The sequence below is a fragment of the Neoarius graeffei genome, chromosome 4 (assembly GCF_027579695.1).
Source record: "Neoarius graeffei isolate fNeoGra1 chromosome 4, fNeoGra1.pri, whole genome shotgun sequence".
Classification (NCBI taxonomy): Eukaryota; Metazoa; Chordata; class Actinopteri; order Siluriformes; family Ariidae; genus Neoarius; species Neoarius graeffei.
Window position 1 is genome coordinate 51,553,496 of NC_083572.1, and position 12,330 is coordinate 51,565,825.

At 41.1% G+C, this 12,330-nt stretch overlaps 1 protein-coding gene across 7 annotated transcripts in view; it reads left to right on the top strand.

Annotated features, from left to right (window-relative positions):
- The window catches only part of nav1b (neuron navigator 1b), a 178,511-nt gene extending 167,327 nt beyond the window's left edge, over positions 1–11,184 (top strand). For all 7 annotated transcript variants that reach the window (XM_060919337.1, XM_060919339.1, XM_060919340.1 and 4 more), the window contains 3 exons: positions 1,915–2,033; positions 7,211–7,408; positions 7,698–11,184. In XM_060919337.1, coding sequence (XP_060775320.1) covers positions 1,915–2,033; positions 7,211–7,408; positions 7,698–7,784 — 404 coding nt within the window. In that variant the 3' untranslated portion in view covers positions 7,785–11,184. The remainder of the gene's footprint in view (positions 1–1,914; positions 2,034–7,210; positions 7,409–7,697) is intronic.
- Positions 11,185–12,330: the final 1,146 nt, after the last annotated feature.

Genomic DNA, 12,330 nt, shown 5'->3' on the forward strand with positions numbered 1-12,330 from the left:
ACTGAAAATTTTTTACATTTTTCCCACAAAATATCCAGTGTTCTGCAGCGGAAAGACAGATGCAGAATGCTGCAGACATGCTGGTTTTATACCCATTCGAGTGATTGTAACATGCTAATCACGTGCATCACGCACGCTTTACAAGTGCGGCCCGAACTCGGAGCACAGGAAACTGGTAAAATGCAAGTCTCACACACACTACACTCGCTGAACACGCACTGATCACGTGCGTCAGATATACGGGCGAACGGCGCAATTTTTCCCACACCTCGAGGAAGTCAGGTGTGCAACCTGTACTTGACAAGTACTTTGCCTGGACTTCTCCCCCAGACTTTCCCCCAGGTTCACCACAACCCTGCGGCACGGCTGCGAGCTACCAAACCCTGCGACCCGTGCGTGTCCAAAACACTTACGGCGGGTTGTGAGTGAGGCTTAAGCAGTTGGCAGATTTTCATGCATCCTAGAAGCCTGTTGCTGATCGGCTTCTACTTTAAAAGACCATCAACTTAAAAGACAATGAAATCAAAACTTGGCGTTCCCCCTCTCCCATTTCACACAGTCATACTTAACATATTATTCTTTAAGTTCGTTTCTTAAGACAAGGATTTTTTAAGATGTTACCTTGTTGTTGACAGTTTCGGCGATAAACTTCCGCCTTCTTCAAAACAGTCACCAGATGTCGAGTGGTGACGTGCCTTATCAGCTGATGTTACTCTATGGAGGCGTGAACGTCCCGCCCAATTTGACAGGTAGTCCACGCCTCCTGCTGTCAGGTCGCTCCTCCAGGACTGCACTCCAGGTGTGTGACAGCGCATACGCTCCCTCATCCCGGTTCATCGTCCTCTGCGCCCGCTTTCGTATCTCCACTGCCTCCAAAATCCAACGCTGGTATCTATTTTCTTCAGCGCGAATGACTCTGGCCTCTTCCCAATTCATTATATGATTTTGTCGTTTGCAGTGGTCTGAAATGGCTGATTTTAAGTTTTCTTGGCTTGCTTTTTCTTTTTCAGATCTTGTGAGTCTTTTTGTTGTTTCTTTTTCACATTCTATTTGGTGTTCTTTCCTGCGAGTATGGAAACATCTGCCCATTTCACCAATATAGATTTTATTGCATGACCGGCAAGGGATTTCATATATGACGTTGCATTTATTGTCCAGTTGTATTTTGTCTTTGGGGTGAACTAGCAGCTTTGGGGTGAACTAGGGTGTTGATGTGGTATTTCCTCATGGATCGTTGGATGCGTTCTGTAACTCCTTTTATGTATGGTAGTGTGACAAAGCCCCGGTTTGTTTTTTCGGTGGAGAATAGAATGTGAAATAGAATGTGAAAAAGAAACAACAAAAAGACTCACAAGATCCGAAAAAGAAAAAGCACACCAAGAAAACCTAAAATCAGCCATTTCAGACCACTGTAAATGGCAAAATCATATAATGAATTGGGAAGAGGCCAGAGTCATTCGCGCTGAAGAAAATAGATACCAGCGTTGGATTTTAGAGGCAGTGGAGATACAAAAACGGGCGCAGAGGACGATGAACCGGGATGAGGGAGCGTATGTGCTGTCGCACACCTGGAGCGCAGTCCTGGGGCAGCGACCTGACAGCAGGAGGCGTGGACTACCTGTCAAATTGGGCGGGACGTTCACGCCTCCATAGAGTAACATCAGCTGATAAGGCACGTCACCACTCGACATCTGGTGACTGTTTTGAAGAAGGCGGAAGTTTATCACCGAAACTGTCAACAACAAGGTAACATCTTAAAAAATCCTTGTCTTAAGAAACGAACTTAAAGAATAGTTTGAATAGTTAGACATAATGAACTTTCACTACATAAGTCATACTTAACAGTTTACCTTATTAATTATGAAATGATTTCCATTTTACATACATTAATCTGTCCTTGTGTTTGGGCTGTAGGGCCGTGTTTTTTCCTGTCCTGTCCAGTGACAGTTGAGGAGTTTCGCTGTTGGTTCATTGACCTGTGGAATCACTCAATCATTCCTTACCTGCAGGAGGGAGCCAAAGATGGTATCAAGGTGCGTCAGTCTTCCCTAACAAAGAAAATATTTTATAGGCTGCCCTATACGCCTTAGGCCATGTACACACGTAGCCAGGTATTTTTAAAACCGAACATTTTCCCCCCCTCCGTTTATAAAAATGTTTTATCCACACCACCTCGTCTTCGAAAAAAATCCCTTCCACACATAACCGAACATCTGCGTTTTCAATCACATTCATAAGCATTCCAAACCTGTAGATGGCATTATTTCCCCAAATCCTACCCCCTAATCACATCGCCTGTGCTCTTGGAGCAGTAGTTGGGCTTCTAAAATTAAACATGTAAATAGCACCTGCACAATAATTAACGCTTTCAAGGCACTACTCTGATCCATTACTCTTTGTCCATGCTTAATCTGGCTTCTGCAGTAAACAAAAGTCGCACGTTTGACGTCAGGGCAGATTTGTTGTCATTTTTTTGGCGCAGATTGTGACGTTCTAAAACGCAAAACTCCGGTTATCTCTGTCTACACGAAAAGGCATACACGGAGTTTTCAAAAATCTTCACTTTGCCCGGAGTTTTTTTAAATATTCATTTTTGATGTGTTTTCATGTGGATGACAGGCCAAAACGTAGAAAAATATCTTCGATTTAGCAGATACCCGGCTACGTGTGGACGGGGTCTTAAACAGTACGGTTTTGCTTTTTAAGCAATCTGTAAGCATAATGTGTTGAACATATGATCTCTAACTTGCCAGATACCAGATTTAATGTCAGTAGCACCACTCTCATGTCTAATGCTGAAGTCCTACAGTGTCCTCCATGATTATTGAAAGATTAGTAAAAAGGGTTAGAAAAAAATCCACCTTTTGGTCAAGTAGCTTCATCTCACACTGAAAAAAATGAGAAACATTTAATCGAAATGAACTTATTCAGAGAAAAATCTGTGGTTGGTAGAAGAGAGCAACTGGACTTGCTTGAAAATTCTTGAAAACGTTTCACCTCTCATCCGAAAGGCTTCCTCAGTTCTGTCTGACTAATAGGGAGTATCCAGTATTTATCCTCTCATGGATCTGAAGAGGAGAGAGCACCAGAGAGGGCCTCGGGCCCTGGATGATGTGGAGAGATTGTATAAAGAGGAACAGACTCAGATTCCCTGCTCTGTATCTCCAACCTTATAAAATGTTATAGGAGAGACTCAGTGCTGTTTTACTGACAAAGGGAAGTTATACAAAGTATTAAATTCAGGAAGCATGCGCTTTTGTTGAAAATAATTATTTCTTGAGGGATTTGTTTTTCTCTGAATCATGTCTGTGAAGATTCTCAGTCATCCAGGTACATAGTAATCTGTGGTTGGTAGAAGAGAGCAACTGGACTTGCTTGAAGATTCTTGAAAACGTTTCGCCTCTCATCCAAAAGGCTTCCTCAGTTCTATCTGACTAATAGGGAGTATCCAGTATTTATCCTCTCATGGATCATCATAGAATCCGAATCAGAATGCTGATGGCTGCATTGTAGGTGGCTGATAAAAGATGTCATAGACACCCACCTCTGTTCAGTGATGGTCGTTCCAGGTTGACAATAATGAACGATCCTCTCTGGCTAAGATGTCTGCCAGTTTTCTGGAAGTCCTCTCATACTCCCGCACCAGTCGAAGGGATCGCATCCCAAAGTGCGTAGAAACATGTCTGTGAAGATTCTCAGTCATCCAGGTACATAGTAATCTCTGTTCAGTGAGATTACCCCACAGGTTTTTAATGAGGTTCAGGTCAGGGGACTGAGATGGCCACGGCAGAAGCTTGATTCTGTGCTCAGCTAAACATTTTTGTCCTGATTTGGACAAATGCTTCAGATCGTTGTCCTGGTGGAAGATCCGGCTCGAAGGCCGCGTTTGTTTTTGGGTGGCACGGTGGTGTAGTGGTTAGCACGGTCGCCTCACAGCAAGAAGGTTCTGGGTTCGAACCCAGTGGCCGGTGAGGGCCTTTCTGTGTGGAGTTTGCATGTTCTCCCCGTGTCTGCGTGGGTTTCCTCCGGGTGCTCCGGTTTCCCCCACAATCCAAAGACGTGGGGTGGCTGAGGTGCCCTTGAGCAAGGTATCTAACCCCTGACTGCTCCCCGGGTGCTCTGGTGTGGCTGCCCACGGCTCTGGGTGTGTGTGCATGTGTTCACTGCTTCAGATGGGTTAAATGCAGAGGATGAATTTCACTGTGCTTAAAGTGTGCATGTGACAAATAAAGGTTTCTTCTTCTTCAATGATGACCCAGTTTTAGTTTTCTGCCAGAGATTTTGATTTAAAATATCTTGGTATTTCATGGAGTCCATGATGCCATGTACCCGAACAAGGTTTCCAGGAAAAACAGCCCTAAAACATCACAGAACTTCCACCATATTTTACAGTAGGGATCGGGTTCTTTTCATTATAGCCATCCTTCTTTTTACGCCATGGAGGTGGCGTATGATTGTGGTTTTTGGAGACTTGGAAAGCCCAAGACTTTACTGTTTCTTGTAATTCACCAACAGTGATCCTTGAGGATTTTTTTTCCTCTCTTACCCTCCTCCTCACTGTACATGGGGGCAAAATAAACTTGGTTCCTCTTCCAGGCAAGATTGTCACGTCAAGTTTATTTTTATCGTGCTTTTAACAATAGGTATTGTCGCAAAGCAGCTTTACAGGAAAAAAAAAAGTTTGTAACAGTTCCAATTGGTGTCCACTTTTTTATTATTGCCTTAACAGTAGAAATAGACATTTTCAGGTGAGTAGCCATTTTTAAGAACCATTTCCTGACTTATGAAGGTCAATGCACTTCTCCTTCATTTGGTTTGTGGGTTCTGTTATCTTTCCCATGTTGATGGATGAGTAAGGGAATTTGGCCTCTGTGTCCCCTCATATTTGTTCCCCAGTTAATCAGGAAGTCATGGATTACAGTTTGAAAGTTCCTACACACTCTAATCAACTCATAAATGTGCAATTTAAATGGGAAACATTCTTCAGTTACATTGTGTTCATTATCATTTCCAGGGGTGCCAATAAAAGTGGTAAATAATAAAATAATAATAAAAATAACAAATAATAAAATAAATAATAAAATAATAAGTGTTTTTGTTGAAAATAATTATTTCTTGAACAGGGATATGTTTTTCTCTGAATTAATTTATTTCAATTAAAGGTTGGATTTTTCTCATTTTTTCAGTGTGAGATGAAGCTACAGTGTCTTGCAAAAGTATTCATCCCCCTTGGTGTTTATCCTGATTTGTTGCATTACAGGCTGGAATTGAAATGGATTTTTGGAGGGTTTGGAGCACCATTTGATTTACACAACATGCCTACAACTTCAAAGGTGAAAATTGTTTTATTGTGACAAACAAATTTGTTTGTTCTATTAGCTTAGCACATCTATTAACTAGATGTGCTAAGCTACTGTAATAGAGACATACCCCAAGAGACTTGCAGCTGCAATGACAGCTGCAAGTCTCTTGGGGTATGTCTCTATTAGCTTAGCACATCTAGCCACTGGGATTTTTGTCCATTCCTCAAGGCAAAACTGCTCCAACTCCTTCAAGTTAGATGGGTTGCGTTGGTGTACAGCAATCTTCAAGTTATGCCACAGATTCTCAGTTGGATTGAGGTCTGGGCTTTGACTAGGCAATTCCAAGACATTTAAATGTTTCCCTTTAAACCACTCCAGTGTAGCTTTTGCAGTATGTTTAGGGTCATTGTCCTGCTGGAATGTGAACCTTTGTCCCAGTCTCAAACCTCTGACTGATTCAAACAGGTTTAACTCCAGAATTGCCCTGTATTTAGTGCCATCCATCTTTCCTTCAGTCCTGACCAGCTTTCCTGTCCCTGCAGATGAAAAATGTCCCCACAGCATGATGCTGCCACCACCATGCTTCGCTGTAGGAATGGTGTTCTCAGGGTGTTGGGTTTGCGCCACACACGGCATTTCCCATGATGGCCAAAAAGTTCAATTTTAGTCTCATTTGACCAGAGAATCTTCATCCATTTGTTTGGGGAGTCTGCCACATGCTGTTCGGCAAACTCCAAACGTATTTTCTTATTTTTTCTTTAAGCAATGGCTTTTTCCTGGCCACTCTTCCATAAAGCCCCACTCTGTGGAGTGTCTGGCTTAAAGTGGTCCTATAGGCAGATACTCCCATCTCCGCTGTGGATCTTTGCAGCTCCTTCAGTGTTATCTTTGGTGTCTTTGTTGCATCTCTGATTAATGCCCTCCTTGCCCGGTCTGTGAGTTTTGGTGGGTGGCCTTCTCTTGTCAGGTTTGTAGTGGTGCCATATTCTTTCCATTTTGCTATAATGAATTTAATGGTGCTCCCTGGGATATTCAAAGTTTGGGATATTTTTTATAACCCAACCCTGATCCATACTTCTCCACAACCTTATCTCTGACCTGTTTGGAGGCTCCTTGGTTTTCATGTTGCTTGCTTAGTAGTGTAGCAGAGTCAGGGTCCTTCCAGAACAGGTAGATTTATACAGACATCATGTGACACTTTAGTTGCACACAGGTGGATCTTAATCAACTAATTATGTGACTTATGAAGTGAATTGGTTGGACCAATTTAGGGGTCTTATTTAGGGGTTTCAAACGAAAGGGGGTGAATACCTATGCACACTCCAGATTTCTGTTTTTTCATCTTAATTATTTTTTGTGTTGCAATTTAAAAAAAACAACAACAATTTGCACCTTTAAAGTGGTAGGCATGATGTGTAAATCAAATAATGATAACCCTCCAAAACAGGGCAAACACCAAGGGGGATGAATACTTTTGCAAGACACTGTACTTCACCAAAATGTGGATTTTTTTTGGCGCCCTTTTTACTAATCTTTACAAGGGGTGCCAGTAATCATGGAGGGCACTGTATCTGTACAGAGAATGTCAGTGCTTTCTTCAGGTTTTGAACTTTAATTTTTGAGTTTTACTGTAAAGAGGGTGTCTATTATCCAATGAAACTCATGTGCAAAAAAAGGTCAACACTGAACAGAGACAAAAGACAGTGCAAAATTGAACAATTATAAATGTATTCTCAATTAGTAGAAATAATAATAATAATAATAACAATAAACTGTAAACATTGTATGCAGCCAAAAGGTGACACGGTGTGGGATATAAGGCCATTGCAAATAATGACGCAAAATTCAACACAACTTATGGAAATATGAAATATTATCTATAAGAATAAAGTATTATCCTGGCACAGGCACATGGTCAGAAGGCAGTGTGGGAGGACCCAGTGGAGTGGGTGCGGGATTCTCTCCCTTGGCCCTCTGCCCAGCAGGACCAGGCCAAGCTCTTCCATCTGCCTCCACCCAGCACGGGGCCAGTCAGCCCGAGCCAAGCTGGAGATGAGCGGCCCCACAAAGAAACCCCTCCCAGCTCGATGGAGTCGGACCCACTGGTTAGTTACACCGATTTTTGTATTAAAACAACCATTTTGAGTGAAGTATGTTTTTCAGTAGGTAGATATTTGTCGTGAAATCGTGCAAACGGAATATGCTGCAGTTTAGTGTGAGTTTTAACGCGAGCATGTTATTATGAAGACTAGATGCCGTTCAAAATACTAATGTGCACTGATTTGGATGGAAAGTGAGCCAGTTCATTTCCTTAAATCCAGAAGTGCTGTGATGTTATGTCTGATACATCATTCTAATCTTTCTCTCCTCGCTGTCTTGTACGTTTTATTGCAGATGGCTATGCTGCTAAAACTGCAGGAGGCAGCCAATTATATTGAATCACCAGAAAAAGAGGCAGACCCCAAACTGCCCACGCTATGAACACAAATATGTACTGAGCCTTCACTGATCTCTTTCATCACTCCAGTGGTTCTGACGAAACTCAGAGGTCCTAATGCAAACTCCTGAAATATATCTTCATGTCATAAATTACTAAAAATGTCTGTATTCTTCTAACAGAGAACATAAATCATTTTTTTTTCTTGGTTGGCTCACCTCATTTTGCTTTCCTGTTTATATAATAATGTATGTACATTGCAAGAATATTTGTTATAAAACGTGTCATAAAAGCCTAAAGATACTTTTAGTCACAAAATAGGTACTTTTGTTACAAACAGAAATATATAATGCTTGTACCTGCAGATCATATACACTATACAGTTTACATATGGCATAATCAGTATATGTTTTTTTTTCCTTTTCATGAGCATTTACTGTTCCACTGCTGCCCACAGTCCAACTCAAGGAAGCAGGTGTTAACTGCTAATTGCAAGCATGGACGAATTCATCTCTCACACGTTCTGAATAGATGAAAACAGCACATCCGATTGAGCGCCAGCTCTCCGTGCAGACTTTTGCAGTGATGAGCGTGCAGCAGCATCACTGCTGATCAAGCATGTCTGCCTGGCCATACATTTCAGTAGTCGTCTACCCAGAATTTGAACTGCACGCTAAAGCTTGTGATCGCTACGAACCTCTGGCACACCTTGGATTTCTTTTTTTGTTTGTTTGTTTTTGTTGTTTTTTTTCCTACCAGAATATCATTTCAGCAAACAAGAATGCCATAGAAAGGCAAAGTGTGCCATCCTGTCCCCTGTAGGGGGCAGTGTTGATCTCAAAAGCTACATGGCCATACTACTGGCAATGCTGGGGAAGTCAGCAAAAGCGTTTCAACCGTACATAGCAAAGAGTATAGAAAGAGAGCTTTCATACAGAGTGCAGTAACCGAATGCTATTTCTGTAAGCTCTCTAAACAGCATAACATTTCTGGATTCTTTTTTACGTAACAGTACTGTAGTTAGATTTTATTCGGCTTTGAAACTAACCTCAGCTCAGGGGGTGGGTAATCTCAGGCATTCAGACATGATTATTTAATAGTGCTGTACTCTTGGTTTAAAGGCTGTCTTGTAGCATACGGTGCAAATATCTCAAAATGCAAAAACCAAATCCTCAAGTGTCCAGACCTGCTCAGTACCAGCCCTGTGTTCAGAGTAGGAGAGAAACTGCCCCTACAGATGTGCATTAAGAGCTGCTTAAATAAAGAGAACTCTAGAAAAGCGCAAGATTATATTTTGATTTATTTGGTGCTATCAGACGTCACCCACCTCTGGGAAAATAGCTATTTCCCATGCAGTGGTCTTATATTAACAGTAGAGGTGCTTTATCACAGTAAACTAGCCTTACGGTCTCATAGCTTACAATGGCATCTTCATGAAGTAACTACCAGATATTATCCATTCATCTCGTACCTTTATCCGCCTCTTTATGCGCTCCTTTCTACTTCCAACGGCCGTGGCATGTCTTAACATTATTGTGTTACCATTGAAACTTATCGTAAGCATATCAAAACAGCGTTTTTTCTGGGAACTAAATTAAAGGCGATGTTGCGTGTTGCTTTATCAGAAGATCCAACATTTGGCCCTGTCGTAAAATTACGAGGCATGAACTTCGATACGCTTGGCTAGGAATGTACTGCATAAATTAAGGGATGCACAATTGCTCAAGATAAGCAGTGGTGGACCAGTAATTTCCCTCAACCTTACCAGAAAGCATAAAGCATATCAATATATGCATGTTTACAGGCAAAATTGATTTCATTGAGTGGATCAGTGGTAAAATTTGGTTTGTGCATTGATTATTTTATTTTGCCTTAAACACTGTATTCATGTCATCCGTGTAAATATGTCACTGACAGATAATGGGGAAAAGGGTCTTAAATGGTCATATAGGGTTTGTTATGTAGAAAAAGTGCCACAAAATCCTTTAGATAGATAGGTATTACTTTTATTCATATACAGTAAGATTGTCTATTTCTGAAGTTTCTTTGCGCTGCTATTCATAATCTGCTGTGGGAGATTTCCATTTATTTACATCCCTTAAGACTTATGACAGCTTGTCAAGGCTTTTATTTGTCAAATCCATACAATGGCTTTCTTTCCTAAAAAGAGACAGGAGGACAGGACGTCAGGTCCCATTTGCTAATCTGTATGTCATTTAAAAATGTTATGAGGATAGCTCGGCCTTTATAGTGTAACAGTATTATTGGTAATTTGTCCTAAAATTGAAATACAGCCGGGAAAACATAGTTTAACTCAAGGGGCAAATTTTGAATCTTTTCTTCACGTGTTTCGTCTTGCTTTGAGGCAACAGATGAGAAGAAATGAATCATTGCCCAGCCATGTGTTATACCCGTGCCTCACGTTTGCCCCTGTATGAAATAGGATGTTGGGAACAGAAGCCGTTGTGCTCTGACTACATCATGTCTCTGGTTCATGTGCCTGTAACTGTGATGGCTGTGTTGTGTTGTGCTGTGTCTCCCTAAAAGGACTATTCAACAACTTACTGTTGATTTTGACTGGCGAAGGGGAGGATGATAGTGACGCTGGTCGGGTTGGGTTTGTTTTTTTTTTCTTTGTACTTGTTCTCTCTCTCAGTCCCACGTAAAATGTTCTTAACTGCAGTACATCTAAACTAGACGCCCGAGTGGAGTGATCATTATTGGTCATTTTATTGGAGGATTTTGAGAGCATTACATTTATACCATGCAGTTGTATTGGATGCAAAGACCCAAGAAAAAAAAAAACTTTCTATGTTGGCCAAAGTTATTACAAATATCCTTTGATGCATCAGATCTGTTCGAATGACTTATTGGATTCTATGACTAGATTTTTTTCTGAAGAGTGTAAGTTTGTTTTACACAAAACAGTGGGCTAGCTCTCGGTCACAAGTTGTTGAACAGTCCACAGATTCCATGCAATGCTTGTTATTGATTCAAAATTAAAATAGTCTACTATCAAAGGTATGGTATCTAATGTAACTTGCAATGTGCAATCGATGTGCAATGGGTTTCTAAATGTTGTAGAAGCATGTGTGGAAAAAAAGAATCTGGAAATGGTCGACCTAACGTTTGGCCATTATAATAGGATAGAGCCGCCTTGTTTGTAATTTTCCCCAAATAATTGTTTAAAGCAGTTAATTTTCTTTTATTTTCTTTTTTTGTACATAATGTCATAATTGTATACATTGTAAATAGCCAAGTCATTTGCGACAACAATCATTTAGGATCAGAAAACATAGAGAAGTGTGGTTTGTGAAGGAGAAGTTGTTTGTTCGGAGTGGCCCTGTAAACCTGTGGGGAAGTGGCATGCTTTCAGAGGTCTCTGCATAACCACAAGTCCAACGTTATTCATCTGCCATAATAAAACCACACCATGTTCTTTAACCTTGTTTCTGTTGTGTTTGATCGAGGCACTATAGCCGGATACTTTTATACTGTTGCAAAAAAAAACGGCTCGATTCTCATTCAGTTGTAGCTACTGAGGAAGCACTTTGTGATTTTTAGCACAATGTAGCCTATTTATACTGTTTAAGATGAGCTATTTATCCTTTATATAACGCGGCTTTTCCTAGACTGTCTTTAAAAGTTATCTTCAGGTCGTGGAAGAAGAGAAAACACAGGGACCGCTATTCTGCTTACTCAAGGATAAGTCACAACTCAACACTGTGATACTACATGACCTCCTCACCTTACACCATATCATTCCGCCAACCTTAACCATCACTAGCCTTACAGGCAAGGTGTACCGGGTTAAGTAGTTCCTGTTGTGGTCAGAAGTTTACATACAGTGACATGAACGTCACCTGGATATAAATGTCATGGCAATATTTGGGTTTTCAGTAATTTCTTCGAACCGTTCTTTTTCTGTGGCAGAATGTACAGCATACATCTTTAATAAAAAAAAAAACACTAGAATTTGGTGCACAAGCTTAATTTTCTTTGGGTTTTCTGAAATCAACGCAGGGTCAAAATTATACATACAGGGTCAAAGATTTATATATGCTCACTTAGATTATTAATTCAGAGGTGCTGAAACTTCCAAAATGTCTCTTATCTTGCCAAGGCCGAGGTCTCTTAACTTCCTGTTAGGGATCATGATTGACTACAGCCGGTAGCGTCTCTGTGCCTTCATAAAAAGGGTTTGTTTACAGCACTTCTTGGATTGACCAACACACAGTAAAATGGGAAAGTCCAAGGAGCTCAGTGCAGATCTGAGAAAGAGGATCGCAGATATACACAACTCCAGAATGTCTCTTGGGGCCATTTCTAAACAACTGCAAATTCCAAGATCAGTTCAAACAATCGTATGCAAGTTATTGTGAGGTGTAGTCACTTTGCCAAGCCACTTTGCTTCAAGAAAACCCAAACTGTCACCCTCAGCTGAAAGGAAATTGGTCTGGATGGTCAGGAACAACCTGGGAACCACCATGACCCAGCCCTGCCATGAACTGAAAGCTGATGGATCACTGTCTACAGTTCAGATCACCATGGACTAAAAGGCTGCTATCCAAGAAATAATCCCCTGCTCCA